Source organism: Protopterus annectens, chromosome 8.part0, assembly GCF_019279795.1.
Source record: "Protopterus annectens isolate FY-2018-M chromosome 8.part0, PAN1.0, whole genome shotgun sequence".
NCBI lineage: Eukaryota > Metazoa > Chordata > Ceratodontiformes > Protopteridae > Protopterus > Protopterus annectens.
This window is the reverse complement of record NC_056741.1, coordinates 1092121579-1092147363: the sequence shown is the minus strand read 5'-3', so window position 1 is coordinate 1092147363 and position 25785 is coordinate 1092121579. Positions and strand designations below refer to the sequence as shown.

At 43.3% G+C, this 25785-nt stretch overlaps 1 protein-coding gene across 2 annotated transcripts in view; it reads right to left on the bottom strand.

Annotated features, from left to right (window-relative positions):
• The window catches only part of SMG9 (SMG9 nonsense mediated mRNA decay factor), a 684281-nt gene that overhangs the window by 509146 nt on the left and 149350 nt on the right, over positions 1–25785 (bottom strand). For both annotated transcript variants that reach the window (XM_044080557.1, XM_044080556.1), the window contains exons 6-7: positions 12514–12625; positions 8726–8821 (exon numbers count right to left, since the gene is read on the bottom strand). In XM_044080557.1, coding sequence (XP_043936492.1) covers positions 8726–8821; positions 12514–12625 — 208 coding nt within the window. The remainder of the gene's footprint in view (positions 1–8725; positions 8822–12513; positions 12626–25785) is intronic.

Here is a 25785-nt window from a genome sequence, read left to right as displayed (position 1 = left end):
AAATGACACAAGCAATTCAGCGACTGCAAGGTAAAGGCCGTTGAAGACAGGGTATGCTTCCCATACCTATCCATGCTCTTAGACTCCTTATTAGGAGGATGGATGGAAGTAGAAGCCTCTGCCACATCCTGCTGAGTGGCAGACGCCACCACCATAGCATCTACAGGTACTCCCTTGGTCAAAAATTATTTTCCAGGAGGCGCAGATAAGAACTTATTGGGGCGGCTAGGAACTGTCTCCACAGAGTCAGGGTGTTCCCACACCCTTCGACAAATAAGCTCCAATAATTCATCAAAGGGTGGAGACACCCAGGAGGCAAAAGGCTGGGCTCCGAAGGCCTTGAGGAAGACAGATTCCTCCTCAGAAGGGTTTTTGGATGGCCAGTCGCCCCGCTGTCTCAAGATCTCCAGGATATCAGAGAACGAGACATCATCAGAGGACAACTTCGGGGACCCTTCTGCATCATCGAGGTCGGTGTCCGAGGTGACAAACTCATCTGGGGAGTCTACGTGCTTCCTCTTACACAACTTCTTCCTGGGAGGCTCCTCAGGCACGGACTCTGAAGGGCCCTCAGAAAGCAGGGGACCACACATGGAGGTATCCTCAGGCCTAGGAGCCCCGCTGTCCAGAGATAGGGGGGCACCAGAAGCTCTAGTCGCAGCATCTGGGGATGGAGTTGCCGATTCAGGTGAAGTCACTATGGACTTGGCCAGCGCGCTCCTCATAGCCTCGAAGGCAGGTCCACCAGAATCGGATGAAAAACCCGCCTCCGAGACCATGACCGGAGTTGGGTTACCTCTAGCCGAAGCACCAAGGGGGAGACTCGGAGCCGAAACCTGAAGCCCCGATGTATCCCCCTCGGGTTCGATTGAGGACACCCGAGTACCGAAACCTGTAGAAAGGATGGAAAAGGTTGGAGCAGAGGTCGGATCCAAAAGACTAGCAGGAGGTTTTGGAGCCGACCCAAGGACTTCACTCGATTCGGCAGACTCCGGCGATACCGAGGTTGTCGGAGGAGGAAGAAACGGAACCGATATTGTGGCTGGCTCCGGAGCCGACTGGGCTGGAGCCGAAAATAATTTAGTTAACACTGGCGACTGGAGGAGCCTCTGGACCACCCTATCCACATCCGAATCAGACAGCCTGGAGGACACAGAAGGGGGTCGAGAAACCTTCTCTGTCGGAACCGAGACAAGATTGGTGGAACGGCTCCGAGTCGGCTCCAAAGTGATCAGAGCCGAAGCAGGCTCGATTACCACCACAACCTCCTTCGTTGCCGACGACCGTGGACTGGAAGATGCCAACCCCGAAACAGACCAGGCTTCCTGCGGATCCGAGACCAGTGGAGCCGAGGAAGGAGACATAGCCTTAGACAGCACCTCCTGCGGCTCCGAGACCAGTAGAGCCGAGGAAGGAGATATAGCTTTTGACCTTCTCTCCGGAGGCTCCGATGAACTAGTCGGAGCCGGAGACTTCTTTTTTGTCTTGGACCTGGATTTCTCTGAAGGGGGAGAAGACGCTAAAGTTTCCTCAAAGGAGGGTTTAATCAAACCCTTAAGGATAAGTTTATTTTTTCTCTCCTGTAAAACCCTGGAAGAGAAGGCATGACAAACACTGCAGGATTCCTGCAAGTGTATGGCACCGAGACAATAAACACAGATGGCGTGGCCATCAGTCAAAGACATTTTATATGCACATTTGGCGCATTTTTTAAAGCCAGATGGCTTATGTTCTTTTTGTTCCTTGCCAGACATAAGTAAACACGACCGCACACTGAGCAACACAAGGAGGGAGAATGGAAAGGGCTCTAACTTAAACGCCTGAACACTAAAAACACAAGATAGGGCAAAGGCCCTCTAACTTAAACAGGCCTAGCCCGCCAAACAGAAGGATTACCACACAAAAAAACACACTCAATCTCAAAATGGAAACAACAGACTACGTAGCTATTAAAATAGCTTTTTGGAAATAATCAAGCAGTTATTAAAGTCAAAAAGAGGGTACTTAGCCACAGCTAAGTCGAGACCACGTCGTTACTCTAGGAGCGGCAAACGAGATCTGGGGGTTTGGGCGTGGTCCATCCTGGGATACAGGGTTAGCCCAGCCAATGAGAGACTTTGTGCTAGTTATAACGGCCGAGCCCGTCAGTAATGAATGTAGGCGAGATAGGATCACATTACATCTGAATTCTCTATTCCCCCATTATTGGCTTTGTCCAGGTTTTTTGTGCTAAGAGGTTGAAATTATTGGCTTTGCCCAGGTTTTTTGTGCTAAGAGGTTGAGAACTATGGTGACAAGTGAGAAATGAATTCACTAAATGATAGCCATTTAAGTTTCAGTCTTCCTGTCTTTCAGGAAACTGTTGATTTGGCATCGTGGTATGTTGCTCTGATTGTAGTGTACAGGGTCCTGGGTTTGAGATTTGCCAGTGAAATGCATGGCTGTAACACATTTTACTCTAGCAACTTTCCAAAATTATACAAGCAATGTTTAAAATGTGTCCCTAGTTTTCGGCCTTTTGTACCCCCCGAAAAAAAAAAAACTGAAATTGAAAATAAGTGTGAAAAGCTGTGCAAGATGCCTATGGCTTACACTACTGTCATTCTATTTATAGTGTGGGTGTGGACACACTGGAAGTAGACTTTTATGATGGAAATGTTCTGAATTGGGCAGTTTTGTCATTATTGGTTCATGCATTTTGTTCCATTGCCTACAGCCTACTGGAAAAATGTTCAAACAATAAATGTAAAATGTGCTCTAACAAGTGTGCTGTATTATGCAAGGAATATAATTTAATAAAGTCAGGAAGGTGTATCAAAGAAAAGATGTATGTTTCTGGTTTTGTGTGCAACTTGCAAAGGGTCAATGATTTGAAAACAGCCCACAGGTAATCTGTAAACAACACTGGCCAAATGCATTTTCTTTGAATGTGCTGTGGGTTTCAATGCAGTTTCAATGAATGTGGGTTTCAAAGGCAGAGAAGTTTTAATGCCAAGTCTATTTTCCTTGTGAGACAGTGTTGTTTTGTTTGGCAGGTGTCTACTGGTGTTTGTGAATTGGTCTGCAAAATGTAAAAATCCAAATAATCATTGCAAAGCAGTATGCACACATTAGTGTTTATAGTAAATGGGGTGACATTGCCAGGTAATGGGATATTGGAATGGCTGCAGGGGGACTCTGGTGTCATATTTTGGTTGTCTGTTCAGTTTGCATTTGAAAGTTGGTATCCCACAATTCCATGGGAGTGGGCGGGGTTACGTAATCATGCATGCAAATTGCATGTTAATCAGCATACAGATTTGTACCTATTTTTCATGGGCCTTGTCCAGATTTTTGATGTTACCATGTTGAGAGGTATGGTGTATGTCTGAAAACACCCTCAGAAGCGGATGCCTGCTCAGCGGCTCCGGACCCATCTGAGGGAACAGTTTCCGAGTGTCAAATACCTTGAGTTTCCAGAGGCCTAGTTGACTCCATTTGGGAGTCGGAAGCGGCCTGTGGCTCTGAGGTAGCGGGCGTCAGGGGCTCGAAAGCGCCTCACTGAGAACCGGCGACAGGCCTAGCAGAAGCCTCGTCATCAGTTTTGGACCTCGGATACCTGTCCTTTAATTTTTCCTTGCGCTTTTTACAAACTCCGGTTGTCGGCTGTTCCGGCGGCATTATATAATTGAATCTTCGGCCAAAATAATGAAAGGCAAAATCGTACCGACGCTTAATTGTGCGTTGGTTAAATCTAGCACAAAACCGACAGCTAGCAACGTCGTGGTCAGGGCCTAGGCAAGGAATACAGTAAGAATGAAAATCCTTATGAGGTATTTGCTTCCCACAAGAAAAACAATTGTTAACTTTTTCTGACATCGGTCTGGAGCAAGAAAAAAGTTTCCCCAACGGGGTACTTAGCTTTAATGAAGACTTCGGATCTGAAATTTGTTTTTGAAAATCTCAGGAGTCGGCCGACCAGAACATGCGAACTGCTTTTGCTTCGGGCACCACGCGGCAAGAAAGACTGAAGAAAATGGCGTCGGCTGCATCTATTATACCCCTGGTGCACTGACGTCAGGGAAGAGGCGACAGCAACAGACGCCGGACCTAGACTTTGGAATTTGGGCCGACTGAGGGTAGCCTGCCAGCAGGCTAACCCAATTGTAATGACTGCAACAGTGAAACATGATGAACATCTGCAACTGCCACACCGACCTCCAAGACTTCCAGAAAATTATCAACATCTTCAAAAACAAATTTACATGTTTCAGAATAAAAAAATAGGTATTTGTGAAAACCAAGACAATACTGGCTATATTTAACTAAAGCATTTTTTTAGATCCTTGTTTCTAATGGCCGCATAATGTTCCTTAACACGGCTGAACAGTTTTCTAGAAGTCTTGCCAATATATAAACTGCTGCATAAACATTCAATGGGTTACAAAGTGTTTAGTGAAAAATATTTTTTTTATTACAATGTCTGAAATAAAATAACGTACCCTTGTAAATACAGTCGCAAGCCGAAATGGAGTGTATTTTCCTTCAAAAGAGAATCATAGTGATTTTGTACTTTTTGTGACTGAAAGTCAGGGTTTGTCCAAGTAAATAACTGACAGTATTGTTGTGTAAGAACTTACCATAACCTTAGATGTCCTTCTCTTCTATATGCTGCTGTTATTCATAACATCAGGGAATTAGCTCCTGCAAACTGTTGAACGTTTGGCCATTATACAAAATTTAAATGCTACCACTAGGGTGCATATGATGTCCTGTGCCTCTTCTCTAACGTCGGTTGTAAATGGACATTGGGCATAAAGTGGACGTCAGCACACATCCACCTCAGGACTGAATGCTGCCGGAGTTGGCAACTTGTCAGTGGGTACTCCGGGATCAGGAGTCAAGCAAGTGTGACGGGGAAGGCTGGGTGGGAAACTATACAGCAGCATATAGAGGAGAAGGACATTTAAAGTTATGGTAAGTTCTTACACAGCAATATTATGTCCTTTTATTCATATGCTGCTGTATTCATGACATCAGGGAGAGTGCAAAAGCTCCTGCCCTATGGAAGGGGAGGCAGACCACAAGCACTTTCCCACAAACCCATGGAGGGTAGCAGTGGCAAATCCTGCCCTGGCTCTAGAAACCTCCAGCTTGTAGGGCCTAGTGAAAGTATGAACAGAGGACCATGTAGCTGCTTCGAGGATAGCAGCTGTGTCTAATCTTTTAGGTGAGCTTTACCGGAAAGGCTCACCCAGATTCTGCACAGCTTGCTTTGAGGGAAAGGTCAGTTTGTTTTTTTATTTCTTGTATTTTGTATTACTTTATTGCCTTTTTCTAGTTTGTATACGGTTATTTTTCTTTACACTGTTTTACTTGTATTGCGCTTTTAACTGCATAGTAAAATTTGGAGAGACCACAGCTCTGTCTCTTGTGAGTCAGACAGAAATTTTTCTCACCCTCCCACCCTGTTACTGTCATGTTCTTAAACACCACTGTCTTTCTAGTTGCCTGCCCCTTATGTTAATTAGACCATACATCTTGTTTCCTTCTCTGCTTTTACTGGCTGGTGTGAGTAAACACAAAATTATCATTTTGTGAAATCACTTCCCTTTATTTAAATTTATTGGCCATCAGACTGTATTCCATAGTACCAGAATACAAATGTGCCCTCCCCCTTTCCACCTATCTTGCCCTTTTAAAAATAGTGGTTCTCCAACTTTTTGTACAACTAAAACAAGACGTTATGTACTCACCATAGCGTTCGATGTATGTAGTCCATCTTGCCTCACATTTTTACCCATGGGTAAGAAGAATCAACTCACATATCAAGAAGGAGTGCTGAAAACAGAGACTCGACCTCTAGGTCCTCCAGGAGGGGGTAGGTGGGTGGGTTAGTAAGAATGTGAGGCGAGATGGACTACATACATCGAACGTTATGGTGAGTATATAACTTCTTGATGTTATGTAGTCCAATCTCGCCTATATTTTTACCCTTGGGACAGCATCCCTAGCACCTAGACCTTGGGCGGCTCACTGGAAAATACTCCTGAGCACTGTGGAACCAAATAAGGATCTGCCCCTAGATACCAGATCCAATTTGTAGTGACTAATAAAGGTGTAAGGAGATGCCCAAGTAGCTGCAACACAAATATCACGCATAAATATCCTAGCCTGAAAGGCAGTAGAAGTAGACACCGAACGTGCAGAGTGAGCCTTTACTTTAAAGGGTAATCCCTTGCCATTTGAAGAACAGATGAAGGAAATGCAGCTAAAAATCCATCTGAACAGAGTTACTTTAGAAATTGAAGTTTTGTTTTGACTTTGATTTTATGCCTAGTTTGTGAAGTGTGGATTTATGGTTTAGGTAAGTTTGTTTGTAGAAATGGATGTGGAAGATGTTGGAGAAGTTTGGAGATACAGGGAAGTAGCTTCCGACATGTTTGTGCTTGCTGTTTGAATATTTAAAGGTAGGAACAGGAGTAATATAAATATGGTGGTAGCTGACTTGTGCATGAATGTGCAGGGGTAATTTGCAATATTTTGAAAGAACACTGTAGAATAAATGGGAGAAGATAGAATGGAGTGCAAGACATACACAGTCTGGAAAAGCAGACTGTGTGTGAGAGTTTGTGTAGTACAAATTATTATATAAAAGGTTATTATTTCGTGAACAGTTGGAGAGCATGTTTGGATGTGACTGTGGGTGTGGAATAAAATGAAAGCCAAGCAAAGGGGGGCAGTGGAAATGTGACTGGATTCTAGGTATAAAGAACAAGATTAAGGTTGTATAAATTTAGAGAAAGGGGGGTACAGCAGAGAAGCATAGCAGAGTTAATTAACCCTTCCACAGTTGCCTGCTTTATACAATACAGTCATAAAAATGGGAGATGGAAACAACTACTGTGCAAGGTACAATAAAGAATGCTGTACTTAGTAGTATTAGACAGTGCTACCTTTCTGTAAACTCAGAACTTTGTTTAAAAAGAAGAAAAACACTGCTGTAAAAGCTTGGCGGAGGAGATGGAGAGGAGTGTCTGTTTAACAATAAACCACAAAGCATGTACGGTCAGCAAAAATATGGTAGGGACCTCCAGTAGTGTCTGGACCATAAATTCCAATTGCTGATTAAGGAGACTTAAGTTTATGTAACATACTATTAGTCTTGAAACTTCCTAAAAACTGCTATAATAAAAGCTCAGAAGTTTAACACATTTCATCACTGTAGTAACCAAATATGAGTATAGGAACTATGCCAAGCTTGAACAATAAAAACCCGTCTTCAAAGCAGTTGTAAAGTTCATCACAGAAGTTTAATTTATCACGTATTTAAAAAAGTACTTAAATATGTCAGCAAGAATTCATGCAAATTTTGTAAAAAAGGATCAGAGTTTAAAATAACTGACAAGTTAAGGGAAGAGTGAGTTGTAGTTTTGAAAACTTTTAATATAGTTCTATTATGTTTAGAACAATTAAGAAGGGCTGAAGCTTCTGCAAGACACAGAAGTCCAACCTTGCTATATGCACTGCAGTTACACATCCGTGATTACTCTGATCAGAAAAATCAGACAGAGCATGGTAACAGGGATGTCGATCACAACAGCAACAAATTAGGAGAAACCGTAACAAAAATGATTAGAAAATCACTTGCAGTCATACACACAGAAATTTACCAGAATTCCCTCATGACTGCTACATCATTCATTTTTAAAAACTTATCTCCCATTCCCCCATAAAGTCTATCCATAAATGAGATGACAAATTCATAGCCCTTTACTCAAGAGGACAGGCCATTGTTCTCTTCATGTGAAGCCCTGTCCTGATGGGGTTCCTATTAGAAGACCGAAGACGCATTCTTTCAAATGCGTCTTGGTCCAACATAAAAGACTGAAACGGCAAAATATTGAAGCGGCATGTAAGCAAATTCTTTCCCTGGCAAAGAATTTGATTGGCCGCTTCGGTACTTTGCCGTTTTTGGCACTGTAGTGCGGTCGCGGAGTTGGTATATTTAAGTAGGTGGGATATGGGGGGGGGGGTGCAGCCCCCCACTTAATGTAATGTTATAAAGTGTTTTCTTTTTTTTTTTTTTTGTTAGAACAGTGATTTTTTTTTTTTCCCATGGGAAAAAAAATCGCTGTTCTGACAGTTCAAGATTGTAAGCTTTCACTTACATAGGGTCGATTAATCACAGTTTGCTTTTTTAAGCGTTCGGTGATGTAATATAGACCCTCCTGATGGTCTGTGCAGACTATTCTTTACTGAACTACTCCACCTGTGTTAAAAAAGTCTTTCCTTCTAACTGATGACAGACGTTTGCAGTGTGCATGTTTAATTCCAATGAAGTTTAGTACAGACTTTAATACCACTTTACTAAGAAATCCAGAAACTGTACATTAAAGAATGTATCAGATTCCACTGGCTGACCAGAAAAGCATCCACTCTAATGACGCTACAGATATTTCCACTGAAAAAATAAACTGAAGCAAGGCATTACTAAGAACAACTTCTGTCAAGCTATTGTTACATCACTAAGCACCATCTACAATATAAGAATCAGAAAACAATGTGACAGCAGATACTTCATTCCAAACAACTAATAATTAGAATCTAATAAATTTCTGTACCAATAAAGAACGAAAGTGCTTATTATCTTTAAAATGATTAGCTTTGTGAAGAGTTTTTTTTTATGATAGCAGAAACTATTAAACAAGCCATAAACTGTGATTAATTCATCTACTTGTCTTACCTGCATTTCGACATAGGTGTGTGGGAGGCTGTACTCAGGAGGTAGTTTTCTATCATTGTTTATCAAATGATCCAATACAGATGGACTGAGAATAGGCTAAATATAAATATCGAAATTATTGTTCATTATTAAGATGATTTAAGCATTTTAAGATAAAATAAATCTGTAAAAATGAAGAAACAAAAATTACAAAAACAGAAGGTTCAGAGTCACTTACAAGTATGAATATACCCCAGAAGCAGAATCAGTTATTTACACACAGATTTTATTTAGTAGGATCAAACTGTAATCTTATCTAAATAGTAGCGATTACCATTTAAAAATAATCTGATTCTGAAATATTCAGTTGCATAAAGGTCCTTACCAACTGTACATGTTGGAAAAAAATGAGCACGGTTGCAATACGTCTTATCTATGGGATTAACATCAGGTGGATATTAATGATTTAGGCTCGAGTTAGGAGCAGTTGTCCATCCCCAAAACAGCAGTGGTTTCTTTTGCATGTTAAAGACATCAGGAGGAAGGACACCCACACTCTTTTTTTCCCTCACTTTCTTGTAGCAAAAAGCCAAAAAAGGTTTGCCTGGATCCCTGACCTAAGCCCAAACAAGTGCATCCTCATAAGCACCACAGGTTCATACGACCACTGTCTAAACTGTTAACACCCAAAGAGCATTATAAGCATTTAATATCTAAGATGAAGAAAATGACATCTAAAAGTATGTGCACACCTCTGCCAGTGCTTAGACAAGGTGAAAAAGAAGATGAAAGGTGTGAGCTCCCACTGCAGTACTGATCCTAACATTTAAACATCTACAGTTACAGTGAGTACCCACATCAAAGAAACACTACTGCAGTAGTATTCCTTCTCTACAGGACAGTACAAAAGCAGCCGAAAAATTATCCTGACTCCACACACACCTATCAGGTGTGCCCTTTAGGACAGTGGAGGCTAAACCAGCCCTGTTCCTGGACTAAATATCCAAATTGTAGTGTCTGAAGAAAATGCAGACAGAGGTCCAGATGGTTGCCTCACAAGAACTCTGAGATGATACATTTTTGAACAGGATGCATTAGAAATGGATGTTCTGGACAAGCTAGTGCTGACCTAGCTCTCAAAAGATGTGCCATGGTGATCATAACAAAAGATGTAGCTGCCAACCATTTACGGAGGGTTTGTTTAGATAATGGCTTGCAGTCTAACAGTGTAAGGAGATAAGTAACTGGTCGGAGTCTGAAGTCCTTAGTTCTACTGCCTATGTAAATCCATGGTTTGCAGGATTCTCTCACCTTTGTTTTGAGGGGCAAGAAGGAACAGTATTCAAGAAGCCACCTGAGGCATAAAGAAGAATTGCTCCTGACAGCCACTCTGTCCATAGGAAAAAAAATGGTTAAGCATTTATGCACATCACAGCTTGGTGCCTGGTGAACCTTCTGGCAGGAGTAATGACCACCACAAATAATGTCTTCCATGACAGAACTTGCATTATATTACATATGAATAACAGCAGACTGAGTACATTCAGCATACACCCCTCAGCAGAACTAGAAGATTCAAAGGGAGGAAGAGAGTTTCACAATAAAAAAGTTCAGAAAGCAAAGTGGAGGAATAAGTCTCCTACATGTCTTAGATGGATAGTATCCTCAAGGAATAGTATGTCAAATCCATTAACAGAAACCGGTGGATCCAAAACGAGAAGCGAGCCCTCTGTCAAATGCTGAGAGCAAAGGAAATGGTGAGCAAAGGAAAGGCATCCTGGTCATGTTACTATTCTTGCTGGAGGGATATACCCCTCAAAACCCCTGCCCACTTGCCAATCCAAGCATAACATCGCTTCCAGAAATACCTCCTTTCTGTTGGTTCTGGACTAACGTTTGTAGAATTAGAATGGCCACACTCTAGTGGCATAATGAAAGGGAAAGTGGAAGAATTTCTTGAGACTATGTAGTCTTGCCTTACCATTCCAGCTTCCTGAAAAGCAGTTCCTTATCCAGAGGTTAAGTCACAATCTGCCCATTAGTGTCCTCAAGGAAGGTATAAATTCTCAGTCAGGCATCTATTCAGACCACTCTTGCTAGTGGTAGTTGTCCCAGAAAAAGCATCCACTGCATCATATTTACATTTTACTGCATACAGGCATGCTTGCCCACTTTAGATAAAGTCTGTGCTAATTTTGTGATCATATCCCTAAGAGTTCCTTCTGGTATTTTCTTGGCCATGTCTTCCTTTTGTTTTAAATATCACCCTGATTAAATCACATGGGTCTGCCAGCTGATGGCCTAGATTCCAAACATTACAGATGTATATACATTTTCTGTCTGAGTCTGTCCAACACTCAGTCATTTATTGGGAATAACAGTGAAACTCAGGGAGGGTTCCAGGAAGACAATATCAGCGCCAACTATCAAGTTCTTTCAAAGACACGTAGGCTTATTTAGGACAGGAGTTCAGAGTCCAGTTCTAGTGAGGCACTCTTGAAGGTGTCCATTAATGTTCATACACAGGAAAAAGGCCCTAGCTACTGAATCTGGGACTCCAGGGAGCTCCTGTACCTCCAATCTGAATGCTCACACATAAAATTCATGGTCTCCTCAAAGGATATACTTCTGTGAAAGACCCCACTGCAGTCAATACCACCCTCAGTGACAAATCCAAAGGAAAGTGGCTCTAGTTAGAGTATGCCAGCTCATACCCACCCCATCTCACTCCAGTGTCATCCCTCAGGGGAAAACAGCTTTCTTTTAGATTGTCGAAATGCATCCAAAGTAGATGATGCTGAGGGGCTACATAAAGGTGTGAGAAGTTCACTGCCAAGCTGTCACAAATTTTATAACAAATTTCTAGCTAGTAATAAAAAAAAATTGCAGGAGCTGAGGCTACCATTGATGGTACAGGAACCTCATAATGGGGCATCAGAAGGGCTGAAACACCAGAAACAAAAAAAGGCTAAATATGAGGGCTTGACTCACTGTCATCACATTAATTAATTGAAACAGCTACATCTAGTGCTGGAGAAGGAATATTAACAGAAGTTGAAATGACGTGCCCCTGTGAAGGAATAGTGCTCCTAAGCAGATGTCTGGAAACTGCTGTTTGGCTGTGGCTCAACTTACCGATACAGCCTTGGCTGGTTTAACAGGGAATCATCCAAATGTTTACTCCTAAAGGGGCCGCCACAGGTACAGTCAAAACTAGAGTTAGTTACTGGACCAATGAAGACAAAGCTGATTTGATGCTGCTTCCTAGAAATACACAACGTAGAACAGTCCTTTCCAGGGGGAGTTTTGTCTTCCCCACCATGCCCATCTATTGACAACTTTTCTGGGGAGTATCGTGTGTCACTGAAAAATCAACCAAACTACTAACTTAAAGCACAAAACTCTAGTACAGTCAAAAACCATTGTAAAAACTAATAACTTGGATAATTACTGCTTGAGAAATTTGCAAATAAGGAACTGATACACTTGCACAGAACTGATACACTTGCACAGAACAGATAGCGGTTCCTTTTTGCAGTAAAAACAAACCAGGCATAGTGAGGCTTAGTCTTCCCCTTTAACAGTAAGAATTTTGCTATCATGGCCTTGCTGGTGCAGGGAAGAAACCAATGCCATTCTGAGGGTGTTCAACTGTTCTTAAATTCAGGCTGGAAAGTATACATATGTTCTTAGAAAACCCGACAGATAATGAATTCTACTGCAGCATGGATTCTTATGATGAATGGCACTGGTTATGGTAAAATGTCAACTCTCAAGCTCCATGAGAAATGTATGCCAACACCACACACCTGTGTATCAAGGAAAATTATTCTCTCCTGGGTAATAAAGAAGTCAATTCCACTGGTTTGGTTTCCTGCCCTCTCTCTGATTTCTTGACTCTGTGTTCTGAAAACATAGGACCTGGAAGAAACATAAAAGAAAAAAATATAATTCCACAAAATAATGCTTGAAGATCTCATTCATTCATCTGTAAAAACAAACACAAGCCTATAGCACACCCATACATGTACCTGAACAATCCAATAATGTACAGTCAAGATTTCTGAATTACTCGGACTTCAAGGAGAATTTTTTTTTTACTCCCTTTCCAAAGGGCAGGATATGTACAAGATGCATTAAAAGGATAAACCTTTTTGCCAAGAAACATGCATGAGGCAATTAACATAGCCCTCCATCCCACTACAGTACCAATAAATGGAATGACACATCTCACAGCCTGTCTTCCCCTTCTAACTCCTCCATCTCCTTTTAGATGAGGACTACAAAGCTCACATTTCTGCTACCGATAACTGCTTCATTTCAGCAGAAACCACTAATCCTTGGTGCAGTGCATTTACTTTTATGAACTGCATGCATAATTTTGAAAAAAAACCTGAAGAAAAAAAACAAGCAATTTCTCTTAATTATTGTAATCTTTAGAAATATTCAGAGAAAAATGCAGCAAGGAGATCATCGGTGAAATGCAATGCAGCTTCTTCCACAGTTCAGAGTCAACTCCAAGGTAGTGAAGACACGTCTCTTGTCTATAGCAAAATGTAAGCATGTAGCTTCAAGACAATAAGCACAAGAGCGAGTGATGTGTGTGAGGCAACAGGTCTGCATCAGTACAGCACAAAAGGCAGTTAAGAACAGAATCATGGACTGCTCCTTCTGAATGAAAATGGTTTTCATCATTTCAGCTTGGAAAGAGTGGAATGGGTAGAGTCCATTGTCCAAAAAAATACAGGCTCAAACTGAGCTGTGCCAAATCACGATAGCTTACAAAGCAGTTTTGGGTGGATCAGAACCTGAATACATATTTATTTATTGTACTCATATTTGATTTGGAGTTTTCAAAGAAAAGCAGTTTTAATTTATTCACTTATTTTTATTTGTTAACCAGGTAAAGTACAGTTTTGTACCTACCATAAATGTACATGCTAGAGTGTTCACCCTGCTGCAGTCATCACACTTGGGGTTATCCTGTCATCAGACGGTCCCGCAGTCGGCCGGATTTCCAAAGTCTTGGTCCGACGTCGGTTGCTGTCGCCTCCTCCCTGACGTCAGAGCGCCAGGGGTACATATACTGCAACCGACGCCATTTTCTTCAGTTTTTCTTGCCCCAGATGTCAGGTGCCCCCAAAAAGGTGATCAAAATTAGTACCAAATGGTGTGAACACTGTACAAACACAAAATCCCTTCAGCTATAAGCAAATACATCAGTAAGGCATAGCAGAGATTTAGCCAGAAGATCACAGGGGTTGGAGGAAGGGTAACCTGGACTGCAGCAGGGTGAACACTCGAACATCTACATTTATGGTAGGTACAAAACTGTACTATGTTCGTGTTACCCTGCTGCAGTCATCACACTTGGGTTGAGTCCCAAAGCTAAGGTAGGGTGGAGGAATCATAGAGGGTTAGTGGAGGCAATGAGGCCCTGCAGAACTGCAGTGGCGAAGCCCGCCCTGGACTTAGAATAAAGAGGTAAGTGATAGTGTTTGGTGAAGGTGTGTACTGAACTCCAAGTTGCAGCTTCTAAAATTTCCTTGGTAGGAACCCCTCTGAGAAAAGGCTGTAGAGGTAGCTGTTGCCCTGGGATCTAATGGTAGGGGGAACTGGTTTCCCATGATGGGTATAATAGAACCGTATGCAATGGCCTATCCATTTGGAAATGGTTTGTTTGGATATAGCCCTCCCTTGAGAAGCTGTAGCATAGGATACAAAGAGCTGGTCAGTTTTTCCTGACAGCCTTAGTTTTGTTCAAGTAGCAACAAAGCTGCCTGTGAATGTCCAAGGAATGCAAGAGTCTCTCACCTTTGTTCTGTGGATTGGGAAAGAAAGTGGGTAGATGGATGGTTTGATTTAAAGCTACACTGGAAACCACCTTAGGCATGAAGGAAGGATTAGTTCGTAGAATAACTCTGTCTTGATGGAAAATGAGGAAAGGTTCCACTGCCATTAGTGCCTGTAATTCTGAGACTCTCCTAGCAGAAGTTATTGCCAGGAGCAGGGCAGTCTTCCAAGATAGGAACTGAAGGTCTGCAGAGAAAGCTGGATTCAAAGGGAGGGAACGTTAGTTTCTCCAGAACAAAGTTGAGGTCCCATGTTGGTGTAGGAGCTCTTCTAGGTGGTCTAATGTTTTTTGCCCCTCTGAGGAACTGCTTTAGAAGAGGATGTGAAAATAAAGGTGGATTTGTGTCGTAGTGAGCTGAAATAGCTGAAGCATGGATTTTAATTGAGGAGAAGGAAAGTCCTTTGTGCAACATCTCTGCTAAGTAATGCAGAATGCGAGGCATATGAGGCTGAGTTGTGTCTTGTCCTTTAGCTTGGTTCCAGGCAGAAAGCCTTTTCCATTTGTCCGAGTAAGCCTTCCTGGTGCTTGGCCTCCTGGCTTCCAGAATAACATCCAGAACTGCTTGTGAAAGAGGGGCTGGTTGGATGTTTAGAAGATTTGCCATGTAGCCAGGTTTAAGGTTTTTAGCTGGCTGTGTAGAATCTGTTTGTTTTGCTGCGTGAGCAAATGAGGTATTTGAGGCAATATCCATGGTGGGCTGTGAGCCGTATTCTTCAATAGCGGGTACCAGTGCTGGCGTGGCCAGTCTGGGGCTATGAGAATCAGTCGAGGTTTCTCCTTTTTGACCTTCAAAAGAACCTTTGTGAGAAGAGGTAATGGAGGAAAGGCATATGCTGTCAGGTTTTTCCAACTGAAGGAGAGAGCGTCCACTTTCCAAGCTTGATGGTGGAATGTCCTTGTACAAAATTTTGTCAGTTGGTAGTTTTGAGGACTGGCAAACAGGTCTATATTTGGTAGGCCCCATTTTTGAGTTATCATTGTAAATATTTGTGGGTCTAGCTTCCACTTGTGGGGATCCTTGATGTTTCTGCTTAGGTCGTCTGCCAATGTGTTTTTCTGTCCTGGCAGGAATTGAGCTTGTAACTGGACTTGGTAGGCCAGAGCTGTGTTCCATAAGATCATTGCTTGCCTGCAAAGAGGGTCGGAATGTGTGCCCCCTTGTTTGTTTATGTACCATATTACTGTGGTGTTGTCCGTCTTTATTGCCAGTTGTCCTGGATGTAGTAGATCCTTGAAGGCTGTCAGAGCTTTCTGTACAGCTAGCATCTCTTTTTGATTTATGTGCAGTTTTCTTTGTTCTGCAGTCCATAGGCCTTGAATGCATTGCCCTGCCATGTGTGCCCCCCAGGCATAGTCTGAAGCATCTGTTGTGATAGTTTGCCTGGTTGGGGGCAAGGTGAAAGGCTGACCCTTGTTGAGGTGACATGCCTGTGCCCACCATAGAAATTCCTGTTGAAGGCAGGGAATGAGAGATATCACTGTGTCCAAGCTGTGGCTGTGTTGAGACCATACACTTTTTAGGTACCACTGTAATTTCCTCATATGCAGTTTTGCAAATGGTATTATCAGAATGCAAGATGCCATGAATCCCAAAGCCTGCAGAATTTTTCTTGCAGTTAATTGGGTCTTTGTTGCCATTGTCTTGAAATATTGAGTCAGTTGTAGTTGCTTGTCTGGTGTAAGATAAGCCTTCTGGGCCGTTGTGTCCAAGCTGGCACCCAGGAATGTCATTTTTTGTGAGGGTACTAGTTTTGACTTCTTTTCGTTTACTGTGTACCCCAAACAATTTAGTAGATGCTTCACAAAAGCCAGATGATGTAAGAGAATGTCTTTTCTTTCTGCTTGGATGAGGCAGTCATCCAGGTATGGATATATTTGAATTCCTCTTTGTCTGCAGTATGCAATTACTGGTGCCAGGCATTTTGTGAATACTCTGGGCGCAGTAGATAAGCCAAAGGGCAGTGCAGAGAATTGGTAGTGGGTTGAACCTGCAATGAAACGGAGGTATCTTCTGCAACTTTGTCTGATAGGGACATGCAGGTATGCCTCCTTGAGGTCCAACGTTACCAGCCATACTTCCTTGCCCAACATGGGAAGTAGCTGCTGTAGAGTTAGCATCTTGAATTTTGGGACTTGTAAGTGTTTAGAATTGAAAGGAACAGAATTGGTCTCCAAGCATTGTCCTTTCTGGGTACAAGAAAGAGCCTTGAGTAAAATCCTTGGCCTTGCTCTTGAGTCGGTACCCGTTGAATGGCTCTCATGGCCATGAGAGCTGTAATTTGTTTTTGAGCCTCTGCCCTTTGATTTAGTGGCAGGTTTGGCATTCCTCTTCATTGGCAAGGTGTGAAAGTGGAATCTGTATCCTCGTAAAATTATGTCTAGGACCCATTTGTCCTTTGTGACCATGTGCCAGTTGTCTGCAAAATTGAGGTGCAAGTCATTGGGTTTGCCTTCTGGTGGGTTGAGACCTGTCTTCTCCTCCTCTCTGGGTTGGAGTGCCCCATTGGCGAGGTTTATACTGGGCTTGTGGTTGTCCTCTGCCCCTTGGGCACCTGTATTTACCCCTCTGAGGTCTGTCAGTGGCTGGAAAAGACCAATTTTTTGTTGGCCAGTTTCTGCTGAAGCGAGGGGGTTGTACTTGTAGGAAATCTTTGACTGTCTGCATTGATTTCGCCTAATCTTCCATTTTCTTTAAAACTTCTTCTGCTTTAACTCCAAAAAGAACATCCTGCTGTAAGGGTGCATCCAGTAGTTTTGCTTTAACATGATCAGGTAGACTTTGTTCCTTTAACCAGGCATGCCTACGTATTACTGATCCAGTGACAGCAGCTCTGCAGGAGGCGTCCAAAGAATCAAACCCACATTGTAAGGTGTATTTGCCCACCTGCTTGGTGGCGTGCAACAAATCCTGTACTTCTTTCAAATCAGATTGTTGAGGGAGGGAGGTTATCTTTTGTTTTAACTGAGAGATTAGAAACTGCTGATACTTGAGCATATGAAATTGACAATTTAGTGCTCTCATAGCTAATGTGGCTGAGGTGTAAACCTTTTTCCTCCACCTGTCTAGTGCTCGAGTCCCTCTCAGAAGGTACTGGGTTTTTAGCCATGGAAGCCTTAGCCCCCTTGGGACCCTGGGAGATGGTATCTGGGTCAGCTACTGGGCTTTTGTAAAGGAATTTGTGGGAATCAGGTACTCTGTAGTATCTGTCAGGCTTAGCCGGAGCAGGAGGGAGAGAGTCTGGGCTGAAACTGGATTCTAAATAGACATCATCCACAATGTCCAAAACAGGTGGGATGGCTAGAGGTCTGTGTTGGGGGAGCAAAAGAAACTCTCTGAGCCTTTTCTTGGAATCAGAGTAATCCTGACCTTCCCAGTGAAAATGTTCCCTCATAGTGTGTAAAGTTTCCCCAAAAGAGTAGTCTTCAGGAGGGGAAGCTGAGGGAATAGAGTCCTCAGCATCAGAATCTTCATAAGAAGAGTAGGAATAGTCCTGGTCTTCAGAGGAATCCGAAGAAATAGACAGTTGTTCAGAAGAAGCAGAATCTTCCTCTTGTCTAGGCCTTTTGTCAGGAGGAGGCTGTGAACCCCTGATAAGAGAAATCAAATCTTCAGCCATTTTGAGCATCTGTTTCTTAGGCATAGGGCCTTGAACAGGAGACTGAAGTGTAGTCTTTTTAGGTTTAGAAGGAGTCTTAGACTTAGAAAACGTTTTGACTGTAAGAGTCGTCGGTCTGAAAACGCCCTCAAAAACCGATGGAGTTTCAGAAGCACCGAAGTCCTTAGAGGGTAAATCGTCGGAAGGGCCTGAAGTAAAAGGCTGCGTCGGCCTAGTACATTCCGTCAAAATATCCGTAGCGGTCTCGGGTTCCAGAACTGCGGTAGTCAGGGGCTGAGTCAGAGCCTCACTGATAACCGGAGAACCGGAGACCGGATCAACCGAGGCCTCGGAATCGGATGTAGGCCTTGGCGGTCGGTCCTTGTCCCTGCGCTTTTTGTGCACGCCGGTAGTCGGTAGCTCTGACGGCATGTTATAGTTAAATTTTCTACCAAAATAGTGTCATGCGAAATCAAATCGCCTTTTAATAGTATGCTTATTAAACCTAGCAAAAAAACGACAAGAAGTGACGTCGTGATCAGGGCCTAGGCAAGGTATGCAAGAAGAATGAAAATCCTTATGAGGTATTTGCTTCCCACAAGAAATACAATTATTAACTTTTTCTGACATCGGTCTGAGGCAAGAAAAGTTTCCCCAAAGGGGTACTTAGCTTTATAGAAGACTTCGGTCTGAAATTCGAATTCGACAATCTCAGGAGTCGGCCGACTGGCACTTGCAAAGTGCTTCTGCTTCGGGCACCGCATGGCAAGAAAGACTGAAGAAAATGGCGTTGGTTGCAGTATTTGTACCCCCGGCGCTCTGACGTCATGGAGGAGGTGACAGCAACCGACGTCAGACCAAGACTTTGGAAATCCGGCCGACTGCGGGACCGCCTGACGACAGGATAACCCCAAGTGTGATGACTGCAGCAGGGTAACACGATGAACATCCTCAACTGCATGTAGAAGCCCTTTTCAGTTGAAGCCTGGAGAGAAAAGCTCCACTGTTACAATATAATACAAGATACAATGCAAACTTAACACAGGTAAATTAAACATTAGTGTCATATTTGTCAGTGCAGTATTAGAAAATTATAAACAAGAGCATACTGAACTGGTTCACATTACACAAAAGCATTTAGAATAAAAAAAAATATTCACAGTGATACAATGACACTGGTAGAATCACAATATCATGTTGAAATATAAATGTATTTATAATGGTGTACCTGGGTAGTGCACTGTTCTCAGATCATTTGCAGGAACAGCCCACAATGTATAACAGCATTTGTAGTGGGCCAGCTGAAACATACATGCATGACTCAACAGACACCCGTGTGGGATTTAAAGAAGATATTCAGGTTGCACTTCAGGGCAATGCTCCCTTTGGGCTGGTAGGGTAGCAAGTTATAGGCATAACAGTGTCAGTTGTGGAAATTGGTTCATAGGTTGGTACTACGCTATCGGCCCTAAGGCCTATGCAAGCCTAGCCATAACAATTCCCTGGAAATTTTTCCCACAATATTTACTTCTCTGGGCCCCTGTCTAGCAGGGCGACTGACATGATCCCCGGGGTGAATTTCTTATCTCCCATCCAATCAAGTTTCCTTTTGAAGAGGGCCAATGAGGTGCTCTGCTTGACATGTATGGGCAGTCTATTCCAGAGTATGGAGAGTCTCTGGGTCAGGAACCTATCCCTCCAGCATGTTTTGTTCATTGTGATAAGGTTTAGATCCCTGGTGTGTGTGGCTCTGAAGGATTGGGATTTTTTTTAAGCGGAGCATGTCCAACAGCTCAGGGTCTGACATGGCCTTGTATGTTAAGTAGAGTTCGCCTCTGAGTAGACGATATGCCACAGAGTATAGCTGGAGTTTTTTTTTTTTAGACAGTCAGCATATGGCATCTACTTTAGGCCTGTGACTCTTTTAGTGAGGTATTTCTGTGGCCTTTCCAGCTGTTTCAGATGTCTTGTGAGGTACATACCAAATGGGGCATTATACTCTATAATGGGTCTAATGAGGGATGAGTACAGTGGGACAATGACCTCCTTTTTTCTGGATGAAAAGCCCTTAGTGATGAGGTGTGCCACGTAGAAAGATTTCCTGACTGTTGTGGCGATGTGGTTATCGAAAGTGAGACCACTGTCCACTTGTGTCCCTAAGTCTCTCATCACACTTTCGATGTTTAGTGTCCTGCCACCTATGTGGTAGTTCATGGGTACATGTTTTTTTTCCAAAGGGAATGACTATACTTTCTTGGCATTAAGCTTGAGCCCATGGCTCTGGCACCAGGCATCTGTTTCTGTAAGGCCCTTTTGTAGAATATCCACATCATTTGGGGATTCAATAATGGCTCCCAGTTTGCAGTCATCTGCAAACTTTGTTAGCCAGAGTCCCTTAGTGTTGGCCTGTACTTCAGAGAAGTAGATGCCAAACAAGAGTGGTCCCAGGACTGAACCCTGAGGTACTCCACCTGTCACTTGTCTGGAGCTGGATTTGGAGTCAGCTACTTTTACAGACTGAGTTCTGTCAGTAAGCCAGTTGGCAACCCATTGAGTGACGTAGGGATTTATGCCCAGCTTAGTAAGTTTATCTAGGATTCCAGAGTGGGGGATGGTGTCGAAGGCCTTGGCGAGGTCCAGATAGGCTGTGTGGACCTCCTTACCCTCATCCACAGCTCTGGAGACCAATTCGAAGAAGTCAATCAGATTCAGGAGACAAGATCGGCCCTTCACAAACCCAAACTGGGTGGGGTCCAGTGTCTGGAGGTGGCCAATGTCTTTGTTTATAAGTTCCATGATAATGCGTTCCATGCCCTTGCAGATCAGGCTTGTCAGACTGATGGGACGGTAGTTCCCGGGATCCAAGGTGGATCCTCCCTTGTGGAGTGGGATAACTGTAGCTGTGCGCCACTCACTCAGTAGGCACGAAGCCTGAGGTGAGGCTATGATTAATCATGACACTTAGGTGGGGTGCCAGTTCATTATGTAGTAGACAGCCTGGGATGTCATCTGGTCCCATGGATGCTGTATTCTTAGCTTTGGAGAGTGCTGTTTCTACCTGTGTGACTGTGATCATCGGAATTTGGCAATGTTTTGGTATGGAGATGGGCCTTTTAGGGGGTGAGAGGGGAGTGAAGTTGGCACTAAATCTGCCAGGATATTGGCAATATCCTTGGGATCAGTATATTTAATGCCATTCTGTTGTAGCTCAGAGCAGATCTGAGCATTGCCATTTAGATTCTTGACATTACTATAGAATGCCTTGTGGTTGTCTTTGGAATCTTTGGCAATTTTATTTTCCTAACTAGCTTTTGAGGATTTTATGAGGGATCTCAGCTTCTTACGGAGGCTGTTGAGGGAGTTTTTTGCATCCTGAGATTTTCCTCTTTTCCGCAACAGTTTCTTCCTTCTTTTGTATAGTTTGTTTATAGCAGCGGACCACCAGACTGGCTTCCTTTTTTTGGAGAAGAGCATCTTGGTTCTATTTGGGATGGCAAAATTCATGCACGAGTGGCTGTGCTCGTACAGTGCCTAGTGTAGGATTCTGCAGTCGAACTTCCAGATCCCGTCTGCGTGGGTGTTGTGAAGTTTGTCACTTCTGACTTCAGTAGCATGAAGTTGGCTTTGGAGAAGTTTTTTAAGGAGGTTTCCTTACTGGGGGGTGGGATGTGGATGTCAAGGGTGATTTGCTTATGGTCAGACCTGACCAATGAGGGGTGGCCACTGGTGTGGAGCATCTATCTCCCATGTTGGTAATGACCAGGTCTAGGATATTGGAGCCCCTGGTGGGACAATGGATTAGTTGATCCAGGGGGTTGGAATTTATGAATTCCAAGAACCGTTGGGAAAAGGAGTTGGTACCCGAGTAGTTTTCCCAATTAATAGCAGGGCAGTTGAAATCACCTAGTATTAGGGTGTTTGGTTGTATCTTAATATTTTCCAGTATGTTTAGGAAGGTTTAGTAAGAATCTTGGGGTATGGTGGGGGATCTGTAGCAAACTACAATTTGGATTGCAGTCTTATCTAGTGTTAGTTGCACCTGGAGAATTTTAGATGCATTGTGTTGGGCAACTAGCCTGGAGGTGTGAATATCCTTGGTGAATATGGACACTCCTCCACCTTTAGTGTTTCGGTCGTGGTTTTGTGGCCGAAAAGTGTGGTAAGAATTGTAGCCTGGTATTGCAGGGGTGCTCTCTGGAGCCTTGAACCAGGTCTCAGTCACTGCACAGATATCGATGTTCTCCATTTTTAGGAGTGCCTCGAGAGAGTGCATTTTGAGGTTTAGACTTCTAGCATTGAGTAGCATTACCTTCAGATTTTGCATGCTTGTATCTATTACGGTGGTGGTTTTATCCTTTGAACCTTGCCTAAAAAAGGCACTATAGGGGTGGCAAGAGCTTTAGCCAGTAACCAGAATCCCAGGGGTGACAGGTGCAGACCATCTCTGGCAAAGCATCGTTTGTTGATCATGTCTTCCCAGGCAGACAAATACTGGATCCCCTTTGAATGACACCAGAAGCTTAGCCAATTGTTGAAGTCAATCATTTTGTCCTTATACTGTGGTATCATTCTGGGCGAAGGCAGGATGCTACTCAGGGCTAGGGTCATACCTGCCTGAGTCACATGATCCAAGAGCTCTTCCATGTCTCTTTTCATGTAGTCCAGGGAGGTGCGTCTCCAGTCATTTACTCCAGCATGGACAATGACAGTCGTATTTGTACTTGTGGAGTGACTTGAGTGCATGCGTTATGTGGTGGATCCTGGCACCAGACAGGCAGCTGACTAATTTTCACCTTGTTCAGCCTGGTGAGTGGGACATCAGTGTGCCTGACTATAGAGTCACCTATGACTAAAGTGCTGGGTACATTGTCTTGCCTTAGGGGCTGCTGTTGGGGGGCACACAGGTGTTGTGAGCTGTGTGTCACTTTGGTTGTGACTGGTGTTTGTTTGCGTTACGGCTTCGGAGGTCCTTGTTGCTTGGGCAGGTTAATGTTAAGGGCCTCCGCATATGTGGGTTTAGTGTTGCTATGTGTGGGAGTTGATGGTGTGGGTTTTGAAGGGCTATGAGTTGCTCGAGGTGCAATGCAGGTGTTAGCCTTCTCCTCTTGACTGTCTAGCACAGTCTTGACCGGAGAGAGCTTTGCTTCCAGTTTGGCTATGTAAGTGCATCTCTCGCAGGTTGTAGTGTTAGGTGGTAGGAGGAGAGGATTGTCTGTGTACATGAGGCAGTTGCTGCATTGCCCCAGTATGCCCAGATTCACCAGATGGACAGGAGAAACCACCGGAAGCTGACCCTTGGACATGCCTGTTTATGTGCTTTTTTGTAAGGTTTAAGAGCTGTTTTCCCTTCCCTTTGCAAGGTACTTTGCAATTGTAGGCTGTTTAGTGCCTATGATTAATTTCTCCTTATTGACAAGGAGAGCTGAGTGCTTGTTATCAGTTACAGGCTTTCTAGTGCTTTGCAGTAGGTTCTAGAGCAAGTGCTAGTCACAGGGGTTCAGATTTTAGTGCTACTACTGGGAAACCAGCTAGTTTTAAGGGAAAATTTGAAGAGCAGACTTTCTGGCACCTGGAATAGTTTAACTGTAGCCTCGTAGTGCTGCACGATGTGAAAAATGTGCAAACACACACGTTTTTAGGCCAGAAAGTTGAAAGGGATAGAAATCAGCCCAAAAAGGCTAATAAAAATTACAATTTCAGAGCTGGAAACCACTCCTCTAGCGTTAGATAGGCAGTACAATGCTCACCAGTCCCACTGGTAGGCAGTAGGACTTCCCTCTGCCACAGCAAGGTCTGGATAGCTCTGAGCACAGAAAATAAAGTCCTGAGACAAGCAAGGCCTGGGATTTGGACTGGCCAGAAAAGGTGGGAAACTAGCAAACAAGATTTTATATATATATATATATATATATATATATATATATCTATATATCTATATATATATACATGTATTTTTTTTTTTTTTTTATTGTTGGCACAGGCTAAACAATGCAATAATACAGTAAATAAACACAGAAAACTAACACACTTGAGTGTGTAGTCCTAAACAGTAAATGCAATTAAAACTCTACAAAATTAGCAATTTAAAACTTTTTAAATGTCAAAAGTGTCAGCAAAAGTAGGAAGTACAGCAGTCGTACGAGGATACTTGGTATAATGTTCCAAGTTCTTTTTGATTACTTCTTGTATTGTTTGTTTGTGTCTTTCGGCTTTTCCCGGTTAGGTGTTGCCACAGCGGAACTCCGGTCCGCTAATGATTGGCAGTAGATTTTTACGTACTGGCTTGCCGGGCCTAACGCACAACCTTCAACGAAGGAACGCCCATTCACGCATGCCGCCACACAGAAGATGCTCTGAGAATCGAACGGCCAACGTCTAACTATGAGGCGACAACGCTACCGCAGCACCACCACCAGCAGATTAAATTTTAGTTTTATATCTATAATAATGTAGCAACTTAGTACATGTAACCGTTACAATCTCCAATATGTTTGAGGAACTGATTCTGAAGTCCAGATTGGTGAATGAGATTTAGTAGTAAAGGGAAATATTTTTATAGGTTTTAGCAAAAGATGGAACTGACTGGCCAAGCTTCCGTGGAAGTGAAGGACTCGAGTAATTGTGTGGAGTTAGAAAGATGGTCAGCTACCCAGATGGCAGCTGCGTCACCTGCATACCTGAACGAGACAGGAATGCATGAAGGCTTTGTGGAGGTCATTTATGAAGGTCTGAAATAGCAGGGCTCCTCAAACAGATCCATGAGGTACTCCAACAGCAACTGGAAGAAAGATAGAACTGATTGCCAATTTACAGCTCAATGTCTGTTGGTTAAACAGTTGCTGAACCAGTGGAGGCTGGAGCGAGACAGACCTACACACTGTAGTTTTTGGAACAGTCCGTTATATGAGGCAGTGTCAAAAGCCTTTGGCAGATCCAAGAATAGTGAGGAAACCATTTTCTTTTCATTGTTTCTATTAAGACTGATGGTACTGACAAAGACCAAAAGGGCAGATCTTGTGCAGTGATTTAGTCTAAACACGTTTGGTAGGAGAGAGGTTACTGTTATCTGTGAGGTACTGGAGTAATTGTGTAAAAGCATTTTTCCAAGATTTATGGGTGGATAGAAAGGACAGCAATTGCCCTGTAGACTGACAGCTCAGCATGTGTCCTCTTGTATAAGGGGCAGGATAGAATAGTTGTGTAAAATCTTGCCATAACCATAGATGTCGTCCTCTTCCATGTTGCATTTTTCTTGGTGTGGGATTTCCTGCCTCAGGTGACCAGTATGTCGGCTCCTATACAAAAGCTTCAGCTTGGCTGCTGTAGGTCCGTGGGACGTCACACGTAGGGCCATAAACCAGGGACCTTAAATGTGACATCTGCACGCACAGGCCTCAGAACTTGAAGGCCCAGCAGGAAGGAGTAGCCAGTGATGTCAGTCATAGGGTCAGGAGCCATTATGTGGATACACAGGTCACAGGATAGTGTGTAGACCCCAAGAGACCTGAGGATATGAGTGACAGAGAGAGAGAGAGAAGGATAAGGAGGTTAATGGGTGGGAAGGAATACTGGAACATGGAAGAGAAGGACATCTATGGTTATGGTAAGATTTTACATAATTATTCTATGTC